A 25,542-nucleotide genomic window follows, 5' to 3' on the forward strand; every position below is an offset into this window, starting at 1 on the left:
AACGGATGAACCGATTTCGATTTAGTTTTTTTTGTCTGAAAGCTGAGTTAGTCGGGAGTGTTCTTAGCCATGTTTCATGAAAATCGGTCTACTATGTCGCGGTCGGGGTTTTTTCAAAATTTTAATTTTGTGGTAAGGTTATCTTCATACTAAAGTTACTAAACTGAACTGTCACCCCATACATCAGAATAACAGCGCCCTCCTGACAATACATACATATATTTCTGGTCAGGATTTACAAAGTATTTATCTTATATTTATCCAAAGGCCAACTCACGCTTGACCGTTGATGTGTCTAACAGTTTGTTATATTGGTTTTAATTGTAAGGTCCCGGTCAGCTGATCCGAAGACAACAACTCCGGACACGGCAAGCATCCCAGAGGCGCTGTCTTTGGATTCGTGATTAAGAAACGTCACTTCTTCTTGGACCGATCTATCACTTTACTCTGAAACCAAAACATTTTAAATACTTAATAAATCATCAAGAAGTTCAAGCAAATATGAGAGGTTTTTATTGCCTGTCAATATATTATTGACTGTGTACATGCCGTTGTCGAAGGTGGCGGGGCAACTAAGGTCAGCAAAGGATGTTATTCCATATCAGACGCCAGGCGTTTATAAGATTGACTGTAGCTGTGGTAGTTCTTATATTGGAGAAACCAAACGCACCATAGCGGAAAGGGTCAAAGAACATATCGCGGCGGTCAAAAAACGACAAATAAATAAGTCTGCGGTTGCCGAGCATTTGCTAGAGTCAGGACCGAACCACTGGATTGAACTGCATAATCCCAAAGTCCTTTCAACTGAACGTCTTTACTATAGCAGGAAAGTACGTGAAGCGATTGAAATCAGGAAACATCGTAATTTCAATCAAAATGAAGGGCAAGGGATTTCATCTTCGTGGAATCCAGTGATTAGCAAGTGTAAACGTGAGAAAACTTCCCGTCTCATACCATCGGATGTCGTGAGTGTTGTATGTAGGCAGAGTGGCAACCCTAGCGTAAAAGTGACTGATGACAATCAAGTGCGGGTAGGTACCTTAGCCAAGCTGACGCCGATCTCGCTGAGCCGCTTGTGCTGGTAGGTGAGCGGGTGGTGCAGCTTGGCGTCGCCGCGCTTGTAGAAGTCGCTATAGTCGAGCCGGAAGGCGAGTGTCTGAAGTGACACCTCACCGTGTAGGGCCAGCTTAAGGATCAGCGATGTTACGTGTACCCTGAAAGAGATTAAAGGGATGTTAATAAATCTTAGGTCACGAAACTAAGCAACTAATTCTAATATTTTCTATGAAAGTAATTTAATATGTTCTTAAGAGTTTAGCTTTTCTTTATTTGGAATCCAATTAATATTATGGAGAACGTGACCAATGCGCTAACGATCTCTGATATTATAACAAAATACAAATTTTTAATATATTGTCTTGGTAACTCCAGAAATAATTTTAGTAACGCCATAGATATGAAAGGTATCAGTCTAAGATTTGATTAGCCCATTTACCTGTAAGTCCGAGCCCAAACATTCAGATCAGCTTTTCTACTCGTCAAAAACTGGTGGAACACTTTCCTCTCTTCTTTATCCTTTGCTTCTTCTGCGGCCGTGATAGCGAATTCACCTAAAACAGTAATTGAAGTTAAGAAAAAAATGCTTACAGTGCGTTTAAAATCAGTTGACGATTCGGCTTTTACCCTTCGGCTTCGGTTAAGCGAGCAAGATAGATATAAAACCCGAATTGTTAATTGATATAATCGTACTGTAATGTATCTACATAGGCATTTCATTATTTTAGTTCGATTACATTGGGCTAGTGGTCAATACAGGCAGTAATCTAATCCAAAAGGATACTGAACTAACCTCTTGCTACTCTTTCGGCTTTCACTTGCTCAATTCTGTCCCTCCGGTCTAGTTCCGCGTTGATTCCAGCGTTTAGTTTCGCTTCGAACCGCCGTAACGCTAGGGTTTCTGTTAGCACGTTTCCAAGGTAGGACTGCAGCTCCTGTAAAGAACATGAACTATTTACTAAAAAGTCGAGCATTCAAAAAATCTAAATATTTTTTTCAGCAAATAGGTCACAGGGGCACTTTTACACGGCATATAGGTACATTCGGTCGCGGGGTCCGCTAACGCGTACTTCTCGTTTTCTCGATAGTGCTTATCGTTACGGAGCGTAAAATGTCGAGCAAGGTTTGCTTGAAATTATACACGAGTAAAACTAAGTACACGAGTAAGCTAAAACTTGCACGACATTGTTTTTGTTCGACCCGTTTTAAAATTGAACTATGTCTAATGTAATGTAATGTCATGGGTGTTTTGAGGGAAAAGTTCTCAATAGCAAGAGACGCGTTTCATCCGAGGCACCCCTCAAAAAATTCGCATGTTGTCTAATTATTTCCAAATAAAATTACTAGATGACGTTGGTGGACTAGGAAAATGTCACATCCGTTTCGTTGTTCATTAATATAATATACTTAGTGATAATAAACCTATATGTTGAGCTCAAATACGTTCAACAAAACGCAATCATTGTGCCAACAGATGTGACATCCATGTCACATCACAAATGTCATTGTATGCTTTATTGAATATTCATAATATGGATATTAAATATTTTAGAATCGCAGCAGCAATGCGAGTAGAGATACAGAATTAATAACTGTATAAATTAATAATTGTATGACCAATGACCTCATACATAAAATTACCAGTTTAGGTGACAGAAGGCGAATCCAATTTGTAAACATTAAATGTGCTAAGGAAAAGAATCTTTCCGATTTTCAACGGGACACGGCTGAAGAGGCGAGCTGGTTTCGACTGCGCCCATGCATCTCAATTGTCCAGAAAGTTCATTCGATAATCATTTTGCTTATAATAATCTGAGTAATCACAGTGAATGGTTTGACAGTATTTCAGCTAACATGTAGAGAGTCATGTGTAACATGTAGTCTTGGACACAACGCGGATAGTTAGGCCGCCAGGTGTGACACTTTGGATTACGTTTTACGTTTTTATAATAAATTAATGATAGTTTGTATTGTTTTGGTAATATATTTTCTACTCGTATACTACTCGTTTGGTACTCGTATAAACCTAAACTGAGATAATAAATGAATAAAAGGAAATAATTAGTGAAACTCTGACATAAGTAATAATTAATGAGACTAAATGCGTTTTCACATTATCCGATCCGATATCGGATGTAGGACTGATACCCCATACATTACAGGCGCTATCTTGGATTTTTCCCATTTAAATCCTTCCGACATCCGATATCGGATCGGATAATGTGAAAACGGACTAAGACAATAGATACCTTGTTAGTGTTATATACCTATGCCTATGTATATCCCACCAAAAACAGTCTGTTCAAAATAGCCGTCTTGATGGAGCTGCTTGTCTATCTCTAAAAAGTAATGAAATCTACATAAAGTTCCTTACTGCGATTTCTTTATTATTATAGTTAACTAGCCTTTGCCCGCGGCTTCGCTCGCGTTAAATTCGAAAATCTCTCCACAAACTTCCACCCTCCATTCTAAGGAAGTGGGGGGATATAAAAAGAGACAAAAAGTAGCCTATGTCACTTTCCATCCCTTCAACTATCTCCACTTAAAAAATCACGTCAATACGTCGCTCCGTTTTGCCGTGAAAGATGGACAAACAAACAGACACACACACTTTCTCATTTATAATATTAGTATGGATGTTGTGTGACTTGGCCGTTGAAGTGTAGCGGTGCTGGCGACAGATTGGTGCAATGGTGTCATGGAGCACCTGGTTATAAACTTCTTTAATACCCTTGTATATAAAGAAGTTTATAAGTTTCATATTCGATGGTCCGAGCTAAGGTTCGTAAAGCCATGAAGCCGAGCTGATAATCATTGTCGCTAAACGCCGATCGAAACACAGTCTGAACTGAAGTGGGTGATAAACGTACGATACGAGCAGGTATGCGTACTTATGGCTCGACGACCTTTTTCGATTGTGTGTCACCGTAAGTACGCGTAAAAACCGCTGCGCATAGTAGTCGACCATCCAACGCGTACTTGCTCGTACGCCTATCACCCACTTGACGTCGCGCCAACACTTTATGGAAAAAGCGGGTTTTCGACAACTACCAATAAGATTTTAGACATTCAAAAATCTTCAATAATACTCAACTGTTTCGGTCGCACTCGTTCAAATATATGATAGGATTGGTATGAGCGAGACGGTCAGGAGATTGATTGTCAACATGATATCTATCATAAACACCGTTCGAAATGGCCTCATTAAAATCTAAATTTTAAATATATTGAAAGTAATATTACTAATCATTGACGTCACGCTCAAAATGAAAGAGATAGAAAATTTGACAGTATGGTACTCTTTTGCATACATCTGACATACACAGTCCAAGCTGCTGCAGGGTAATTTCCTTGCATGGCGTCTGTGTGTTACCACAATTACGACACATTTTCTGATTTAATCGATCGGACCACTTTTTATGTTCCATAATATGAAAGTGGTGTTCAGTGTTCAAGAGTAAACGAACTCTGTACCTGCGTCGTGTGGTGTATCATGGCGTGCACGGCGTGGCGCTCGAGCGCGGCGCGGTGCAGCGCGAGCAGCGTGTCGAGCGGCTGGCGCGCGGCCGCCGCGCTCAGCAGCGCCTCCCACGCCGGCTCCACGGCCACGCCGCTCGCCTCCTGCAGCGCGCCGCACAGCCGCAGCGCTTCCGCGCGCAGGCACGACACGCGCCGCATCAGGCCCCACACCTCTGCGAATACAACGTGGATATAATAGGCTACTTGCCTCCTAGTCAAATCAGAACTGTCAAAACGAATTTGAACGACTTGCTAATATGGAATTTATATGAAATCGAGTTGAGTGACGTCACGGTCCACTCAGTTACTTTATATATTTCTACCCGACTTATTAAATAGAAATTGGATTTAAAAAAAAACTTCTGTCCATGCATTTCTTATAGTTATCTGATGCTTTATTTCGTGCATGGTATAAAATATTTTATTTTAACTACAGTCAAGTTCCCTATTATCACAGCTCATGTCACGGCTCATGAGACCCTGGAGTCCGCTTGGCGACAAGTGCGTAAGAAGCCTGTTCGTTAATTTAGTAAAAGCTTAGGGATGTCCACATTATTCTAGAGCATCCTCGTGGTTGGGTATGGACATCACTAAAGAATACTCTCGAGACGAACTATGTGCCGAATGTAGATCTCTAATACACAACAGGGCTCGGAGACCGGTTAAATTTTCAAATTTCTTTTTCGCTCGAAAAACCGCTATTTATAAACCGGTTTTTAGGGGAACGCTTTCATAAAGGTTTCGTTCGATTAACAAAATAAACGGGTTTATTCCGCAGCATGATAGGTAATATTGTTCTAACCAAACAAAAAAGTCGCTGCGTGAACGTAGGCATTTTGCGGCGCCGGTGCGTCTCGCCGCTCGTCGAATAAATCGGTTTATTTCGGTTAAAATAAAGTTCTCATAACGTTCGCGTTTTTTACAAAGTTCGGAGTAAAATCGAAATAAACCGGTAAAACATAAACCGGTTCCGAGAGCCTTCACCAGGCATATGCTGAGTTTCTTCTGCAGTACATGAAGCATTAAAGACATTAATTGAACAGAAGAATATTCACGTCGAGTTTTTACATCGTCGATCCCACATCAGTGCGTCCTACCCGTCATGACGTACGGGGCCGAAACGTGGACACTGACGGTACGGCTGGTCCACAAGTTCAAAGTCGCTGCTATGGAAAGGGATGCTCGGCGTCTCTTCGGGATCGCAGTATGGCAAAGTGATCGATCCAGCTGAAGTGGCACGCATCGTAAAGACTGTGCTGAGTGGAGATCCGCAAGCGTAGTGTAGGACGGCCTCAGGCAAGGTGGAGCGACGATTTGCGCGGGATGGCTGGCTGGATGAACAGATCGCGCGATATGTCCGCAGTGGAGCGATAGGCTGATGATGATGATCGTAAAACTGGCAGCTTGAACAGCTGGCTGAACAGCGCGCGTGTCAGAAGGGGCCACCTAAATCTCTACACAATAGTACCTACCTGGCATATGCTTGAGTTTCTTCTGCAATATCGCGTGATCTAGCCACGCGTCGTAAAGGCTCTGTTCTATCCGTTTCACGCGCCATAACTGGCTAAACAAAGCGCGATACCGCGCAGCACAAGAAGGCGGGAAGAGAGTGCCGAGCGGGCCCGACACGTGATACTGGAGCGCGAACACGTCCCAGCCGCATTCGTCGCGCCCGTCGCCTGTGAATATTTTACTTACTATACTTTCATAATTACTCAGAGGAGAGGGAGATACTTATACATTATATTTTATTTGTAAGGAAAAGTTACAGCTAAAGTTACAATAAGGCTTATAACATAGAAACAATGAGCCAATAACAAGGTTCCACAGATAGACATAGTCGTAGTAAATAGTATTTGGTGAGCGAAATCCAAGCGTTAGTCTAAGACTACAATATTTTTTAGTTCCGTGTCAATTACCTACTCTTGAATCACAACAAAGAAAAATACGCATTTTTAAAATGACCTAAAACGTTAAACTGCACATATTTAGGATCAATTTGACATGTTAACTGTAAAATGTCTGTACCATTGTGATACAAGTTGACTTGTAAACTCTCCAACACATGCGGCGGTTCGTACTGCGCAGAAGTAGCGCGCACGGCCGCTTCCAGCGTACAAGTGAGGTTGTGGACGAACAGAGACGTCGCAGGCTTGTTTAACTCGTCCCTGAATCACAAAAAAACACGTTGATATGTCAGCAAATACAAATCAAATCAAATTTATTTATTTACAGTACACGCATAACGGTGCCGTAAGACACTTGATCAGGGTGAGAACACTCTTTTACGGGCGCATAATTTTGCATTCATGTTCATAAAATCACCTTGCGAGAACAGATACCACATGCTTCAAGATTTGTTGATGATGGTGTGTTGACGGTTGTGACTGCGTCTCGAGGTAAAACAAAAGCTAGTTTCCTACACATAAAATGAAATATTTTGCAGTGCACGAAATAAAGCACCACAATTAGAAGAAAAATATGGACAGTGCTTATGTTTAAACATAATTTCTATTGAATAAGTCAAAGAGAAAGATATAAAGTAAACGAATTGACCGTGACGTCACTCCTCAGTATTTCATAGTAATTCCGTATTAGCAAATCGTATTAGCCGTTCTTATAAAGAAGCTCATTTGACTAGTAGGAAACAGCCTATTGTACAAAAATATTTAAGTTTTAGTTTTAATCTTAATACTCACTTTAACAGCGTCATGAGATGGTGAACAAAGTCACCCTGCGAGAACAGCAGGTACCGGCGATGTGCGACTAAGTGGTCGACTATGTGGTGGTGTGTAGTAAGTGCGTCTAGTAACCGTAGAGACACGGCCGAGTGTGCGTCCGCTACCGATGACCGGAAGCCTTCCGCTTCCCACCATGGTATCGTCGAATTGGATTCTGAGAACAGATATTATTGTTTTGGTATAGAACTGAACTATTCATCCCGGTAACAATTGCCACATATATAGCGAAAAAACACTTTTCTTGAATTAGCAAACCTAATAGTTATCAATCAACTAAGTGCAAATTTTCAGGTTTTTAAATCAACATCTTTCATTAGGGTTGAAATTTTGAAAATCTCATTAAAAATTCAACTTTCAGATAAAAAAAAAATTTCGGCAGTATTATGTTTAGTATATGTTATTGAATACATATCATTATGAGAAACTACAAAAAGTTGAAAATAGCGTCACGAATCGCCAAAGTTTGTCTATACATTCGCCAAAATAGCCGCTAAAATACTGAAAATCGGCGATTTTTAACTATTTTCGCAATTTTTGGTAGTTTCTTGTAATAATATGTATCAATAATGTATACTTAACATAATACTGCAAAAAACATTTTTTATTTAAAAGTTGAATTTTCTTGTATGAGATTTTCAAAATTTTTCCAGAAGATGTTGATTTAAAAAGCTGAAAATTTCTTCATTCCTAACATCCGCTCCACCCTAATATATACTAAGTGCGTTTTCACATTATCCGATCTGATATCAGATGTAGGACCAATATCCCATACATTACAGGCGCCATCTTGGATTTATTCCGTTGAAATCTTTCCGACATCCGATATCGGATCGGATGATGCGAAATCGGACTAAGACAAACTTATTTAGGCCCACAATTACAGCCCAATACATTCCGACCATAGATCCATCGTGAATGGTGCGTCATCCTGAATCTTGTCAACTACACGAAGGTTGATGCTGCAGCCGCACGCGTCACTTGGAATGTTTGGCGATCAAAGGGGGTCGTTAACTAGAAGTCGTGGATGTTATTCCATATACCTCTGGGTGTAGCCCTTTTACGCAGATGCGTTGTGACGTCTGCGTCGGTTCGCGCCCCATTTTCGTGAGGCGGTCTCACGTCATCGTTTTAGGAATAAGGTACAGCGGGGCAAATCTCGACTGGGCGGCAATTGTAACTAGTCCATTTTTTCCATTATTACACTATGATGTTCAGTTCTACATGTCTCCACTGAACACGCCTACCATACATAACTGGTGGACACTTAGTGAAAATATTGTAAAACATGGAAAAAATGGACCAGTTACATTTGCCCCTCAGTCGAGATTTGCCTGCTGTACCTTATTCCTAATACGATGACGTGAGACCGCCTCACGAAACCCCGCTGTACCTTAGCTGATCGATGGAATGAACTAGGCGACAAAATTCAAGCAAAATTACTGACCAGTGGTATGCTTTAACAAGGCCTCCAAGCACTCCGCGTGGTCGGTGGGGTCTGTTGAGCCCTTGGGGCACGCCTCTCGCATGAAAACGACACTCTTGCCAGTGGCGAGGATCTGCGCCGCCTGCTCCTTTGATATGAAAGATGGCATCATCCATTCCCTGGAACAAACTTGTTACTGAATGTGCTATTTATGTTTATTTCAATGGAATACGAAGGCTATTTTATCAACTAATTATTCTGTATTTCTTAATTTTGTCGCTTTAAGCAAACTGGAAGGAGCCACAAGTGATATTCAGTAATTAATCAAGAAAATTCACCTGACTCTGTATTTGTCATGCCACATTCTTTCTATTTCTACGCCGCTTCTACTCTCGATGAAGAATTCATTGAAGGGATCGTCAATTTCACCTGAAACAAAAAACTTTGAAAACTACAGAGTGAAGTAGTTTTTTCAAACACAACAGATTACCGAAACCCATGGACACCTTGGTCGCGCGATAAATGATAAAACATCGGGCCGTCCCTATCGCACTTACAAATAGTGAGCGCGACCATGATTGCCCTGCTGCAAATGGGGTTATAAATGTGTTGCCGGCTTTTATGATGGGAATACTCTTTTTTTCTTGAAGAATTAAAGGTTACATATAAAAATACTGATAACTGGATAAATTTTTAAGCACTACAGCGTTTTCAGCATGGCTTATGACTGATTGCGCAGAAAATTCACCATGTCCATAAATAATAAAAGAACTTACCATGTAAAAGCCACCTTGTGAGCATCAGCAGCAGAGGATAAGTAAGCGCAGTGAGCAGGCGCCGCGCCAGGACCACTACTCTTTCGTCCCCGTGCCTCACGAAGCGGTGTACGCAAGATGCCAGTTCACCACCTAAAGATAATAATTACAATTGTAATTTTCTCAATTTATTGATTTGACAATACTCGCTATTAATGGTAGTAGCTAATAATTAGAGATGGGCCGAATATGGACTTTGCCGAATACGAATATTCGGCCGAACATTCGGTTCAGCTCTTACCGAACCGAACATTAAGCCGAATATTCGGTTACGCCATATTTTTAAAGGGGATGTTAATTTAAACTATTAAATGATTGATAATAGTTACATATGTTACCACAACTATGTTTTTATCATTTAGAGGATAACTTAAACTTAGTTAAAACGACTCTGAGCTCTTCTCAACTCTCAACTTTTCAACTTTTTTTACAAAACAATTGTATTTATATTTTGACACAGGTTTCTCTCTTTTTAGCAGTTCCTTAAAAAGCTACTAAAATAGGAGCTTATTATCCAGTGGAATACGTAAGATCTTCATTAGTTATTTACTTTGTTTATTCGGTAAATATTCGGCAATGCAACCGAATTATTCGGCCGAATACGAACATTGAAAAACTTGCCGAATATGCCGAATACCGAATATTTACCGAATATTCGGCCCATCTCTACTAATAATAGTCGCTATTTTAAACTTAACTCTTTTTCATACAGTCGTCATTACTTTATATTTTATAACAAAAAATAGACTCAAACAGCACGACCTATACAATACGTCAAATGTTTCCAAGAAAATACGAGATGGTGGTCGGATTGTTTACCGCATCCGTTTATATTTAACCCCCACCGCAAAAACGACGGGGTGTTATAAGTTTGGCGTGTCTGTCTGTCTCTCATTGCTTTTTAATTTATTTTCGATAACTTTGTGGAGACACTTCCATTATTTAATAGTTTTTATGTTATTAGCACCCTATAGAGCACCAAATCCACACCCATCGTTAAAAGACTTCTTAAGTTTAGAAAAATGATCCGCCCTATAACGTACATGAGGTTGGGGAGTTACGCCAAAACGTACCAACAGTTTTTTTTTTAGCTTGGTGGATACGGCAAAATGCTCTTTCAAACTTGGTAGAACTGCCGATGTTTTTTAGAGCGTATCGGACGTTTTTTTAAAAGTATCGAGACGTTAAATATACCATTCGATAGAGAAAAAAAAATCTGAGCATAACTCATTTTTGCCATTTTGTCCCTTACGCCCTTTGAGACTACGGTCATCGATATGTACCTTTTTTATGGTAAGCAGTATGGGCAATGTTGGCAAGCCACGTCAGTCGATGTAAAGGCTCTTGGGCCCACACTGCAATCCTTCGCAGAGTCGCTCCACCGCCATCTCCTTCACTTGCCTAAAATGTACAGAACATTAATATTTCATTCCAAAATCTGAGATTCCACTGTATCACTGTACACTCAGAAAGACGTGCGAATCGGATACAACGTGCCATGCGAGTATAGCCGAATAGTTCGACAGTGGCTACAGTAATTTTAAATACCTACTGTTATTTACTGAGTGGAGGAAATTTTATTGAAGTGCTTAACTAACCCCCGACGAAAAAACGACGGGGTGTTATAAGTTTGACGTGTCTGTCTGTCTGTCTGTCTGTCTGTCTGTGGCATCGTAGCTCCCGAAGGGATGAACCGATTTAGATTGTTTTTTTTTGTCTGAAAGCTGAGTTAATCGGGAGTGTTCTTAGCCATGTTTCATGAAAATCGGTCTACTATGTCGCAGTCGGGGGTTTTTTCAAAATTTAAATTTTTGGTTACTGAAGTTCTTGATAAAAAGGCCCACGTGCCGCTGGAGAAAGTCCGAGTCTAGTTATACATATATTAAAAGCTTTTGCCTGGTGTTGTCTGATCTAAGCAGTGGGATCATAAATTACACAAATTATTTCTATGATTGAATACTGACCTGTGACTGGAGGAGAGCAACACTGCGATAGTACTCTGTAAGCTCATCTCTTATTGAAGACACTAAGCCTTCACCCATTAGACCTGAAAATTTCCAATTTCTCATTGTATTACTACTATGGATATTTTGTCTAACATTACAATTTTTGCTTGTTAGAAAAGGCAGTTATTTTATTCAACTCTTTTGATAGCCATTAAGGTTGAACTTGAAACAATTTCTCATGACAAAACTTTCAGAAGTTTAATACCTTGAGGCATTAAGCCAGAGTTGGGGTCAATGAACTCTTTGAGCCGGTCATGGAGGAAGCCAAGGTGCGCTATGCGAGCATACAGCATCTGCATCGGTCGGGGTCCATTGCACGCATCGCGGGACTTGATCCCGGTGGCTGCTAACACCACGTCTCGGATGCAACTACGATCACGCTCGAGAGCTAATGCATCTGAAAGTTAAATAAGTAGATAATGTTTGACGACCGGTCTGGCTCAGTCGGTAGTGACCCTGCCTGCTGAGCCACGGTCCTGGGTTTGAATCCCGGTAAGGGCATTTATTTGTGTGATGACTGTGATGAGCACAGATATTTGTTCCTGAGTCATGGATGTTTTCTATGTATATAAGTATGCATTTATTTATTTAAGTATGTATATCGTCGCCTAGCACCCATAGTACAAGCTTTGCTTAGTTTGGGGCTAAGTTGATCTGTGTAAGGTGTCTCCAATATTTATTTATTTAATGGTATAATATGCTGTGGACATAAGATGCGGTAAAATAAGGAATACCTGTAATAATAACTATACCTACCTGATGTTGGTAGAGCTAATGCCATGTTGCTAGGGTTTGATGGAAGACTCTGGTTGGAGCCCTGTTTTAGTACATTGTTGTCCCAACTTGATGATACAGTTATTTTGCTGCTAGTACCGGAAGCTGGTATGCCATTACCAGATTGCTAAGAACAAAAAAATAACAATGAGTAATAATATTTTTATCTTTATCATTTTAGGATATAATACAGAACACAACAAGTTATAACAATCGCGATTTCTTGTCATTTAAATAATTTTCTGGGAAATAATTTAACACATTTACTACCAGACTAAAAATGGCGCACTACGTCAGAAACCGATCGTAATTTATAACCGCCTACTTGTATGGCGAGAACATGCACAGTGGCTTTATTTGTTCAGATGCCAAGCAAAGTTCAGGATTGCCCACTAGGCGGGTTCTTGGTTACGAAAGCTGTTAATAAATCTATTAAAATTTAATGGGTGTGACACTTTAAAACAACTTTTAGCAGTAAGGGCCCATTCTCATGGTGCTTTTACTTGTGATGTGCTTTTCATTACATTGTGGTATTTGACTGATTTTTCTGATCTGTATATAACCACAATAGTACACAGTGTAACTAAAATAATGTGCGAATTCCCACACCATGTAAATGAACCTCCACCCACACCGCGCACACCGGCACACTTTGCATGAGATATTAGGACCCCCCCACCATAGTCAATCTGTCAACTAATAATACCCAAGAAATTACATATGTATAAAACTATTTTATCCCATCTGTAGGCCTAGCACATGATTGCCGCGAGATAGATGACACGTCTTCTTCTAACTGTATTAACCTTTTAACCGCCAGAAATTTTTGATCGAGCGTGCTCGTGTCGCCACCGACAGGTATTGTACCACGCAGAGTAAGGTTGGCATAGTTATGGGAGTTATAAATGGGCTGTAAAAACCAAATCAGATCTTTGTCTTATTTATCAGACTATGGCGGAATGAGCTGGATATGTGATGTCTTATACACCGTGTTTCACTTAACACTAAAAACCTGAAAACAGTTTGTTCAGAATCGAGAGTAGAATCGATTGAGCTATATCTTGATGGGGGTAATATTTTTATTTAAATTAGTATTATTAGTTATTTTTTACGTGCCCATTCTATTGTACTCGTAATACAACATTGTGTATATCGCATTGCTAGAGGTTGTTTACCTTTTTTCAGTATTTAGGGGTATTAATACTGGCCGGTTACTTGGACGATTATTTTTTCCGCTACTAGTTTGACGTTGTTTGTCAGTTTAATCTTAATGTTTATCATAAGTCATAACAAATTGAACTCGTACCTAATTACAACCTTGTCATTTTGAATATTGAGTTAATTTGCTTACTGCGATTACCTGTCCAATTTGAAGTTTACTGTGACAAAGCTTTAAAGTGTTTTACAGTGACATCTTAGCTGTCTATTGGTAAACCTTATGTCGTTGCAGTAACGTACACAAATAAATAGTCTTATGGTTTATGATGGTAGTTAGCAATTATTTTATTGAGTGTAGAGCTAAAAGTCAAGTAGAGCTGTACAGAAAATTAAAAATTCAATTAAAAAAAAAGTAACGATCAGATTAAAAGATGAATACTCTAGATGAGTTTAAAAAAATAAAAATCAGTTGGGGTGTCTGAGGTTTTGAGTGATACCGGAAACACCGTGTATATCAGACTCTGGCGGTTAAAGGGTTAATGACATAAGGATGGGTAGTCTATCTCGCGGCAACATACTCTCGTGGCAATCATGTGCTAGGCCTACTGGACTAGGTAATATTAACCTGCCTGATATATAAGCTGCCTGTGCATTAGCAAAATAATAATAATAATAATAAGTTTCGTGACACATTGGTTTTACTGATAGGTATGTCATGCATGTAAATGTGTTTTTATGTTGAAAAATAATATACAACATAACTGAGAAAGAAAGCCATAATACTTACTAATGGAGGCAAATTTGGAATGGGAAAAAGTTGATGGGTGGATTGTTTGTCTTGCTTTGACTCTGACAATGTCAGAAGTAAAGTTAGTACTGCAGCCCGCTGTTTGAAAACCATCTGAAATATTACAAATTATTAAAAAATAAAGGTTCACATAAATTTCAATAACTTCTCAGCAACTTATGAAATGAGGAACCATTGGAATTTTCATTTATTGTAATAATACTTTTCATCTTACTGTTTGTTTGAAAGACCAATTTCCACCTCTTCAGTTGAAAAGTATGGTAAATTATTAACTTGGAAATGAACCACATACAATTTTTGTCTAGAAATTATTATTATTGCTCAAGCAATATTATTTTAAGGAAGATTAGTAAACCAAAAATAACTTACACATTGCTTCAATTTAGAATAGCATTCATCAAACTTCTCTGCATCTCTGGCCGATCCTGACAAAAGATGAGAGTGTATCTTGGAACACAGCTGCCTCTCATCTCGAATCGACCGAATCTTCTTACCAGTAGGTGTGAGGTATGTCACTGCTAACTCATGAGCCGCATCTTAAAATAGTAACTCAATGTTCTTTAGTGTTAAATAACATTTAGTAATTGCATTTTTAATGTTCATGTGTCTACTGCCATAGGCAATGAAGCAGTAAATATGTACACAATACCTCTTTTGAATAATGTAATCAGACTTCTAAAGTAATCTTGGATACTATTCATAGGATACTGCGATAAAGATAATATTCTAAAAGATATAAAAATTAAGATAGCAAGTTTGTGGATTTAATTGACAGTTATAACATTATTTTGAAAATGGAATCATACCTGGATCTGATGATAATACCACGCATAATTTGCGTAGATTTTCACTTATACTACTTGATAAATCCATATTTCTAGTAGTTATAATCTTAGATAACAATTGGAGTGGTAATGAGAAGTAAATTCATCACAATTCACTTGTTATTTTAATTTAAAATGTTGATTGAGACGAAATTATAATGCCAAATACAACCATTTATACCATAGAGAATTTAGGGTGGCTTACACGATCTGTCAGAATCTTTGACAGGTCCAAATTGTACTTATTTCTAAAACAATTTTATATTCGTAGTAAATATTGCCTGAAATTTAAGACTTCTAAATACTTAAACTTATAAAATAACTAAATCCTTTCCTTAGGCAAGTTGCTCCTAATATCATATAATAAGTATATCCTATTATAAACTTTAGCTTCTCAAATGTCTACTTAAATTTGGACTTTGTACGAAACTGTAAAAAAATGAACATCATTGGTAAATGGTCAGTACTGTCCGTCAGACTGTCACTAGTGTCACTGTCACGCACATGGTGTTGTGTTGTATTCGCGGTACCAATTTATATCAAAAAGCTTTTCAAAAAAAGTTAATATCTAGTGCAATATTCCTCCTTAAGTATCTCTATTAACTTTATCAGATTTTCACTGCTCATGTTAAAATAAATTACCATGTCCGAAGAAAAAATATATCCAAAATTTAAAAGCTTAAGCGATAAACTTTCGAAAACCACTTTAAAGGCCATTAAAAATATGGGATTTAAGCATATGACTGCGGTACAAGCAGAAGTACTACCCATAGCTCTCGAAGGTCGCGATGTGGTAGCCACAGCAAAGACAGGTTCAGGAAAAACATTGGCTTTTCTGGTTCCTGTTGTGGAATCTATAAGTAAACACACTATGGATAGTCCAATCGCCAGTGAGACTCATTTGAAACTAAATTTTAAATAATTCTTTAGGAAAGAAATCCTGACAACTCATATTTGCCCAATTTTTTTTTTAGGTACATTGTGTATTGTTATATCACCCACCAGAGAGTTAGCTACACAGACCTATTCAGTTTTGCAAGACCTACTCTCATATCACAGCACAATTACATCGAGTTTGGTAATAGGAGGTGAGAACAGAAAAAACAGAGTGCAGAACTATCGACAGGTAGATTAGTCATCTTTTTATGTTAACATTCATAAAATAATGGTTCAATTCATTCAGACATACAGCAGAAGCAGAGCAAAAGCAAGCACAAGCAGAAGACTATGCCACTCAGTTTAATGTCTATTGAGACTGTTGCCAGTATCAAGGTTGTGAGGTGATCTCATGATTGGTGACCCGGTCATCCTTTTGTGATGAATAAAGACAATAAACCTTTTTTTTTTAAATTTGCAGGTGTTCATATAGTAGTTGCTACTCCAGGCAGATTATTTGACCATATGCGCACAAAAGAATTTGACTATACACTGTTAACTGCTTGGTCTTGGATGAAGCTGACAAAATATTTCAGTATGGGTTTGAAGAGGATTTGAAACAAATTATTGGCAGACTTCCAAGTGAGTATTGAAATGATGTTTACATTAAAATACCAATAATCTCTTTGTTTATGTTTTGGTAGAGGCTTTTATATCTACTATATACATTCTAATATAGTATCAGATCCTATGGCGGCTGTGGCTGTGTCCAGTCTCCATAATTTTAATCAGCTAATTGGTTTCCATAATATTCAAAATAAAAGTATGCAAAGTTTTAACTAAATCAGACACACAGACAAGAGACAGGTCTAAATTAAATAAAAAGCTTGTAAAAATAAGAAAAGTCCCTACAAAATGTCTAAAATGTCATGCTCTGGTTTTCAGGAAAAAGACAAACATTGTTATTTAGTGCTACAGAGGCAGAAACAACACAAGCTTTGATAAAGTCAGCCATGAAAGATGATGTCCAATCTATTAACATGAGTGAAGATAACACAAGGGCAACTGTTGAAGGATTAAAACAGGGGTTGGTAACTATTCTAATGTAATGTAGTGATATAAATATAGCCTTCCTTGGCAGTGATGCAACTGCAACCCATATTGCATAAACCTCCAAAATTAGAAACTTTTATGAGTCACGTGCCCGTGTAAGGTGTTGCTTACATTTGTAACAATTTTAGAAATTAACTCTTTGTGTTGCAGGTATGCAATATGCGAGACAGAATACAGATTACACTGGTTGCATAAATTACTAAAGAAAACAGCATCTTCAAAAGTAATGGTCTTTTTCTCCAGTTGTAAGTCTGTTATTTTCCACTATGAATTCTTTAGTAAATATTGTCAAGCAGCAGTATTGTGTATTCATGTAAGTATTCATTATAAATACAACAAAAATAAGTTTTTAAGTAGTTTTTAACATTGTCCAAATTGCAAACCACAAGCACACGTTGACAGTCTTTCCTATACCTGTCTTTGGTAACACAAGATAGAATATCAACAATAACAGACAAGCAAATCTAACAATAGTTATTTGTTATACAAGGGGGCAAAGTTGTATTTTAACGCCGAGTGTGGAATGGAAAAACGAGCAAGTAAAAGGATTCTATAGTTGAACCACGAGCGAAGCGAGTGGTTCGAGAATAGAATCCTGAACTTGCGAGTTTTTTAACACACGAGAAGTAAAATACATTTGCACCCGAGTGTAACACAAAACTTTTCCCCTCACTGTAGCGAGGAAACTACAACGCAAAAAATGCATTTATCACTGCTTCCAGTGGTTCCCCGGGAGGTAAAACATCTTTATTACTAGATTCACATACTTTTATCAATTTTAAAGCAGTTAATCTTATACTATTAAACGAGCAATTCTTGTATATTTATTTATTTATTTATTTATTTATTTATTTATTTATTTATATATACCGACGATCTTGGAAACCGCTCTAACGATTTCGCTGAAATTTGTTTTGTGGGGGTTTTCGGGGTGAAAAATCGATCTAGCGTAGCCTTAGATCCCGGAAAACGCGAATTTTCGAGTTTTCATGAGTTTTTCTTTCGCATTTGTAAACGTAAAATATGGTCCTTAATTTCGCCGCGCGCGCATCGATTCCGCTTAGCTCAGTCGCACGAGGTCGGTCTAATGTACGCAGATAGATCGTAGGTGTCAGGGTTTCGAATCCCGGTCAGAAATTAAGTTTTTGTTTTTTGTCTTTTTTTTTGTTTTTGTATTTATAAGAGTTTTTTTTTTATCTAAAGACGTGATATATTAAAATAGAACCGAGCGAAGCTCGGTCGCCCAGATATTTTGACTTTATTCAAGATCAAATTACTTTACCCACTAGTGGATAAAATGCGTTTTTACCCGCTGGTATTAAAGGACAAAACACGTGTTTCCGAGCTAGTGAGGGGAAAAGAGTTTTATCAACTCTGATATCTTCATTAGATGGCACCACATTCATCTATTTGGGAATCTTGTACATTCTCAGTGAACATTTATTAGCTCAAAGGGCATATGATTGAAATGAAGCTAATAAAGTCATTACTTTTTACTTTGACAGTAATTACTCTATATACTCAATCCTCTTTGGCCAGTAACTGCAGTCTCCCTTAAAATCTGTCTAATGAGCTCCAAACTTAATGTTGTCATTTAGAAGTATCTAAAAGCATTCTTGTGTTTTAGGGGAAAATGAACCAAGCTGATAGGACAGCAACAATAACAAATTTCTATAATTCCAAGAATGTGGCATTATTTTGCACAGACCTAGCAGCCCGTGGTTTGGATATACCAGCAGTTGACTGGATTGTCCAGTTTGATCCTCCAGCTGATACAAATGTAAGTATTTTTATTAAATTCATAGATAGGTAAGGTACTTATAGGACTGTACTGTAGGTGTAAATGCTGCATTTTCCTGAAAACCATATGGGTTCATCACAGTCATCATATCAACCACAGTTAACACACACATTAACGTCATGAAGCAGGCAAAGTCTATGGCTATAAAAAGCCGGTCGATTTACATATTTACCCCTTCTATTTGTTATTTTTCCAGGAATACATTCATAGAGTTGGAAGAACTGCAAGGGGCATAGGAGCTGCCGGGAACGCAGTCTTGTTACTGCGGCCAGAAGAAAGAGAATTTGTGGATCATTTACAAGACGCTAAAATTTTCATGGACAAGTTTGAATCATGGAATCGCTATTATAACTTACAGCCAAAGGTACAGTCTAGATTTGACTGAATTTCATCAGCGTAGATTTCTCTATTGACTCTTAATATCCAAGATTTGTTTATTTGCAGTTAGACGCAGCATTCAGCGATCCCAATTTCCACCAGCTAGCTGTAGACGCTATGGAAGGCTACATTAGATCTTTCGAAGTCAGAAAGCTGAAACACGTATTCAACTTGTTGACCTTAGATCTTAACGCTGCTGCAAGATCTTTTGGATTGAAAGAGAAGCCTGATGTCGATATACGTAAGTATTTTGATTTATTTTGACCTCTAGGCACTAACCTAAAAAACACAAGTATGGGCTACTTTGCAGCTTCTTTTTAAGAAGTCAAAAAATTTCAGCTTCGAAAATAAAAAAAAATATTTCAAGTAAAACTGAACAATTGTAAAAAACATGTTTTAGAAAAATGTTTTGGAACTTTTACTAAATGACCGACTTGGTATAATATAGAATTTATATGCAATAGCATTGAGTGACGTCACAGTCAACTCAGTTATTTTATATATTTTTACCCGACTTATTAAATAGAAATTGTATTTAAAAATAACATCTGTCCATGTTTTTCTAATAATTATCTGATGCTTTATTTCGTGCACGGTATAAAATATTTTATTTTAACTACAGTCAAGTTCCCTATTAGGCATGCGCGGATCCAGGGGGGGGAGGTCATGGGGGTCATGACCCCCCTGGAGCCTAAGTTGGCCATACAAATAGACCACGTGACCCCCCCTGGGGCCCCGGGCCTTTACCACGTGACCCCCCCTGGGCACGAAGCTGGATCCGCGCTTGCTATTAGGTATGATAAAGAGAGCTTTTCAGCTGTCTAAATTGCAGCCTCCTCAACCTAGGAATTTAAAATGTGTTCAGATATTTTTGCTAGCCTAAATGTGCGCTCCAGAACGGGAATAACTGACGTAGCTGCAACTGCTGCCAAGCTTAAATGGGACTGGGCGGGACACGTCTGCCGGATGCCGGATGCCCTGTGGGCCAAGATAGCCACACATTGGGTACCACAAATTGTAAGGCGTCGCGGTAGACCTCGCCAGAGATGGCGCGACGAGCTTGACGCCTTTGACGAGGACTGGTGGGAGACTTCAGGGGATAGGGATGCGTGGAGGAATTTGAGGGAGGCCTTTGCCCAACAGTGGGACAATATGGGCTCTTAATAATAATAAATGTGAAAACTCGACCTTACTTATTGCTGCTCAAAGTTGAAACGCAGTAAATTGAGATTAATTTGAATATATTTCGATATTTTAAAAATTAGATTGGTGAACTAGATGGCGTTATAAATTTGTGACGTTTCACGTGTGGCTTTTGGCGCGAATACTCTTTCTTTCAGATTCGTGATAAATTACTTTCATTTTCTTTTTCAGATGTGGGTTTTAATAAAAAGCACAGACCAAGAAAAAGAAAAGCAGCTATGTTAGCAGTTCAAAGTGCAGCCAACACGAAACACGCTAAACTGTAGAGTATAAGTAATTCAGAGATGGAGAAATATTTATTAAACTACTTATTTGAATAATGAAACGACTATGTTTTGAATAATGTATATTATATAATGTTTTTTTTTCCTTATTTTTCGGGTCGATTTTACGATAAAGAATTAAATATAAATCTTTGACTAGATTATTCTATGGGAGATACTCTGAATATACTTACTTATGTATAAGTACAAAATCTAAGTCAAAACTTTTAACTAATGTAATATAAAATAAATTAATTTAGGAACTTCGTAATTTTATCAAATATTTAGGTTACCTACGTATCAAGATGTGTTCAGTAACTATGTTAGAATGTCGACATAACATCATCCTACTAGTTCATCTTTTAGATTCCAAGGATGTAAAATACAATTTCACACATAGTTTGACACAGGAGACCTTGATCAATTTCACTTCTTATTTCGGCAAAACGTTCATTTCATATATGCTGTTCTTTGATAGTTTCTCATAACAATCTTCATGGTTATGCTGATGATTGACGGCATATATCATAGTGTCTATAGTTTCGACAGTAGCTGGACATCGATTTAATGAGAAGTATTGGACGCACCTCCACGACGTCTTACCGTGCGTTGTCGAGTGTTTTGTATACACAAAGTTCATATGCACTAACTGTTTATGTCCTTTTCGGCTATATATGTACTTATATCGCACCGGTAACTGTTGATTTTCGCACGTATCATTCACAACCAGAGACAGGGCACCTGAAATAATAGATTCAAATAAATTTTCAACCAACTCCTAATATATATTATAAAATAGGCATTCTATCATGACAAAATAATTTAAGCATTTTGGAAATTTTATGATCGCAAAAAATATAGACAAATTGTCGTTTATAAGTTTTATTTGTAGAAAATGCGATATAAAAATACATTCACTTAAATTCAAACCACACTTGAATACAAAACCACACATTGATAAAAAATTATAAATGTAGATATCATAGCATCACAACTCACAAGCCTGCTTTCCTTGACATTGGCTGATTAAGGTTTACAGTGGTTACCTGACAATGTTAAACCAATCATTTCAAATAGGTAGTAGGAATGTGAATCTTATTTCAGTCACAAAACACGAATTTATCTTCTTAAAATGTAGAGATCATAGATTTAAGATAAGAATATACTAAGATTAAACCAAGTCTCCTTATTATCAAAATATTCTTGATATAAGGCAAACAATTGGGCAGCTTATTTTTAATAAATAATCGTTAGACTAGAATATGAGCAATTAAGTCTTTGACGTACTTTTGAGATGGCAGAAACAATGGCACAGTATGAATTTTCATACAAATAAATGCATATAGGAAGATTGTAACAATTTCCTCGCACATTAGTGCTTTTTAATTTTACATTAGCGTAATTGGCACTTCAGAGCTGAAGAAGCTCACTATCACAGTTAATTGTCAATTACATAAATTTTATTGTGCTTCTTAGTTAGGTACTTCAGGAGAAAACATTGTTTTCTATCTTTTATTTGTCAATTACGTTAATTATATATTTTAAAACCTAACATTAAGAATAAACATTCAATATTATTAAAAGAGTTTCCTGAATTAATTTTATATGCTTACTGAATTTCTTGGTCCCAGAAATCAGAAATGTTTAGAATCTATGATTCAATTATCTTTTTCAATAAAAATATCACTAAAACGTTACAATTATCTCTTAAACTACATAATTAAGACACCTCTTTAGAGGTCTAATATTGTAAATATAATAGTAAAAATATTGTTTGATGCCTATGGAGCATAATAGTCTCCTTGCAACTGTGATACTTTGAGTATATCATTAAAATGTATTTCAAAACATGGGGATTTGCAAAATGGTAGTTCACAGGCACTACACATAAATCTGGTATCACGCCTTTTCCCGATTTTCCAGCATAGCCTGCAAGATCTCTGGGGGTACTTCTTTTTGCCATCTTCTTTCTGTGGTATGGTAACCAGTCGATGTTCCACTCTGTGGCTCGAGTACTCTTCATGTGGGTTAGTTCTCAACATGTTGTTAGCCACTTTACCATTTACTAAGTTTTTTAGATCGATGAATAGTGAGTTCAGACTGGGACAATCTGAAATCACGATGGGCATTTTCATTACAGCATTTGCAAAACATAAATGACTTCAGCAGTTATACAGTAATGTTGAAAATGCCATCGTGTTTTCACAGTATGAAGGCATTGCAAAATAAATTGGCATAATGTTGGTGAAAATAAAAATGATTGCATTTTCAACACAATCATGGATGTCCCAATATTTGAGACACCCATAAATAAACAAACAAGCATTAGTAGGTAAGCATAACTTAAAAACAAATGTTTATGAATATGTAGGTGGAAATTATATAACTAAGTGTTTAACTTACAAATACTTTAGAAATGTATAAAATATCAAAATACTTACTATCTTGTGGAGAGTGATAATCTAGTCCCATTGATAAATCCTTTTGTCCTTCCAGAGATGCATCATAATTCTTTGGATCATTGCAAATTGCTGGGTCAGTGACTATGATGTCACTGTCATCACATTCAGTTTTTAGATCTAATGCACCTTCAGATTCTTTACTCTTTTCATTGACATCTTTTATTGTTCTGGCTATATGTGTGCTGAAAGGTGACGTGGCATCTACTGGTAGATCATACATATTTCTTATATTATCATAGTTATTGGAATGCACATGAATGTTTTGTTTTTCTTTAGTTTTGGGTTTCTTTTCTACATTAAGCATTTCCGTGTAGTAATTTTTTTGAAGAAACTCTTCAGATTTCCTTTTTAAATTGCTTAGCCTCTGGAGTTTATCCATAAATTGTTGCTGTTTAAAAATATCCTGTACATCATTTTGGGAGGTGTCATCACTTCTAGTGTTTTCAAAGGATTCTGTAGGACATGGCTCGGGCTCAGGAGTGGATGTGGGTAATTCATTATCATGTTTAGATAAGTTTTGTTCTCTCTCATTGTCTTCTTCATCAGTCTGTAAAGTAATATTATATGAAAAAATTCTAGTTAGAGTCTATTCGGAAAGAGAAGACTAACTAAAAATAAAAATATTGTTGGTGCCCCAAAACAAACAAATCCTTTCAATAGACTTAACTACTCTAATAAGAACCACTTATTACAAAGAATTTAATAAGAACTACAGTTTTTATACTCCTTATGCATATTGTCTTACAAAATGCACCAGTGCTTATTTAGCACTTTCACATGTGCAATGGGCTAGACACATCATCTAATTCTATTATGGCCTGTGCAACAGGAGCAATATCTCCCTGAGGAAAAGTATCAGTCTCGACTAGAATGAAGTTGCATTTTATCAGTGTTTCTCTGGCCATCCTCAGATCAACTGATTTGTATATAGGATTTATGGAAATTTCAGCTTAATTCAAGCAATTAACTTTGTCTAAATTAAAACTATAGCTATAGGTACTATTTGTTTATGAGTGGGAACATACAAAATATAAAAGCAAACCTCTTTATTAGTCAATCCTTTGATTTGCAGAACCTCTGCTGTGCCTAAAAAACTAGTGAGATCTTCTCGCTTTACACTGACTTCTCCATTGTACATAAACTGTAACAGATCCCTCATGGCTTTGTGAGTAACATCCCTCAAGACAACTGCAACAAAACATCTCAAATGAATTCAAACATCAAAAATTAAAAAGTACACAACACTCGACCAAGAAACATACTGCTATGAATAAGTACGTGAACTTTGTCTATAAATAAAATGAAAACTTACTAATTGGATGTTGACACGGATTTACTTGAAACATCTTCTTGAAGTAAGGCGAACATATCGATAGGATTACTTTGTGAGCCTGTAGTAAATGACCGTCTACCGCAATAGTCACATCCACAAATTCACCGTTTCCTAATAAGCCGGCGAATCCTTTTGTTAGGTTTCCATGAAAGTTGTTCCAAGACAATGAGAATTGTTGATCCATTTTTATTTAGTTTCAAATTGCATCTGAAATAAGAATGATATTAAGGAGATAATTATAATCCTCTTTAACCCCAACTGTTCACTTAACTAGTTATAAAATGGTATTTACTCTTCCTCGGCAGTATTCGCAATCTAATTCAGCAATTTTAATTTTGCGAAGCAAACTGACATCTCGCGTAGCGCGTCGGTCGTCTGTCGTGATGCTTTAACTTTTTAATTTGGTTATGCTTTTTGCTTTGTCTGTGGTAAATCATTTAAGCATAGTTTACACTACAGTACGCTGTAAGACGGTGCGCCCGCTATCTGTGGGCCTATCCACATGAAAAACTTTTATTTTATTATTATTTATTACTAGAAAGAATCTTACAGGTGACTCATGGAAATGGCTTGAAAGTTGATAGACTTAAGCCAGGAACATACTACGCGGACGTCCACCGATCAGTGTGCGCGGCAAGGAATATAATACTCACTAGTGCACGGTCTTCGGGACGTGGCTTCAGCTGACCAAAACATCCAGCGAGCCAGATTTCGATCGGACGCCCGTGCGCTCAAGGCCATATCCACGACCGACGACCGATAGTTTGCACGGTTAAGTGTATATTCATTGTCTAGATTCGCGTCCGCGGTCACGCGACGGCGGACGTCCGCGTAGTATGTTCCTAGCTTTAATTATTTTCCAGCGGACCACATTATACACGACCGAACATGCCTCGGACCGGACCAAAGTCACAGTCTGGAAAGTCTGGCTGTCATCCACATACAATCTTCTACGAAAGAGCGAGAAAGAGTTATTTGTTTCTCGCTCA

The 25,542-nt window shown here is 37.6% G+C and overlaps 2 protein-coding genes and 1 pseudogene across 3 annotated transcripts; 1 reads left to right on the forward strand and 2 right to left on the reverse strand.

Moving 5' to 3' along the window:
• Positions 1-9: 9 nt before the first annotated feature.
• On the reverse strand, positions 10-15,283 carry LOC125238196 (gamma-tubulin complex component 3 homolog). The gene is made up of 18 exons (XM_048145472.1): positions 15,107-15,283; positions 14,670-14,836; positions 14,280-14,393; positions 12,317-12,461; positions 11,766-11,957; positions 11,519-11,601; positions 10,838-10,955; positions 9,516-9,647; positions 9,078-9,168; positions 8,761-8,918; positions 7,275-7,470; positions 6,604-6,743; positions 6,048-6,254; positions 4,531-4,748; positions 1,850-1,991; positions 1,496-1,610; positions 1,040-1,214; positions 10-447 (listed from the first exon to the last, which is right to left on the reverse strand). Exons 1-18 carry the CDS (start codon positions 15,171-15,173, stop codon positions 415-417), a joined length of 2,493 nt encoding a protein of 830 aa, XP_048001429.1. The 5' UTR covers positions 15,174-15,283; the 3' UTR covers positions 10-414.
• A 580-nt stretch (positions 15,284-15,863) lies between these two features.
• Positions 15,864-20,820, forward strand: LOC125235765 (annotated as a pseudogene).
• A 56-nt stretch (positions 20,821-20,876) lies between these two features.
• Positions 20,877-24,975, reverse strand: LOC125242206 (zinc finger and BTB domain-containing protein 43-like). Of its 2 annotated transcripts, none has more exons than XM_048150928.1 (5): positions 24,846-24,975; positions 24,533-24,760; positions 24,263-24,408; positions 23,200-23,767; positions 20,877-21,499 (listed from the first exon to the last, which is right to left on the reverse strand). In XM_048150928.1, exons 2-5 carry the CDS (start codon positions 24,735-24,737, stop codon positions 21,192-21,194), a joined length of 1,227 nt encoding a protein of 408 aa, XP_048006885.1. In that variant the 5' UTR covers positions 24,738-24,760; positions 24,846-24,975; the 3' UTR covers positions 20,877-21,191. The 2 variants fall into 2 exon arrangements, with proteins under 2 accessions (XP_048006885.1, XP_048006884.1); XM_048150927.1 differs by lacking the exon at positions 20,877-21,499 and adding an exon at positions 21,625-22,868.
• Between the last annotated feature and the right edge of the window lie 567 nt (positions 24,976-25,542).

This window comes from Leguminivora glycinivorella, chromosome 2, assembly GCF_023078275.1.
Source record: "Leguminivora glycinivorella isolate SPB_JAAS2020 chromosome 2, LegGlyc_1.1, whole genome shotgun sequence".
NCBI lineage: Eukaryota > Metazoa > Arthropoda > Insecta > Lepidoptera > Tortricidae > Leguminivora > Leguminivora glycinivorella.

Coding starts and splice junctions, on each gene's coding strand:
- LOC125238196 (XM_048145472.1), bottom strand. CDS start 15,173: ATGGATTTATCAAGTAGTATAAGTGAAAATCTACGCAAATTATGCGTG. Junction 14,394..14,669: donor ATTCTAAATTGAAGCAATGT/GTAAGTTATTTT, acceptor GTAATATTTCAG/ATGGTTTTCAAACAGCGGGC. Junction 1,215..1,495: donor GTTTGGGCTCGGACTTACAG/GTAAATGGGCTA, acceptor AATCTCTTTCAG/GGTACACGTAACATCGCTGA.
- LOC125242206 (XM_048150927.1), bottom strand. CDS start 24,737: ATGGATCAACAATTCTCATTGTCTTGGAACAACTTTCATGGAAACCTA. Junction 23,768..24,262: donor AAGGATTGACTAATAAAGAG/GTTTGCTTTTAT, acceptor ATTACTTTACAG/ACTGATGAAGAAGACAATGA. Junction 22,869..23,199: donor TTATCACTCTCCACAAGATA/GTAAGTATTTTG, acceptor TCGTGATTTCAG/ATTGTCCCAGTCTGAACTCA.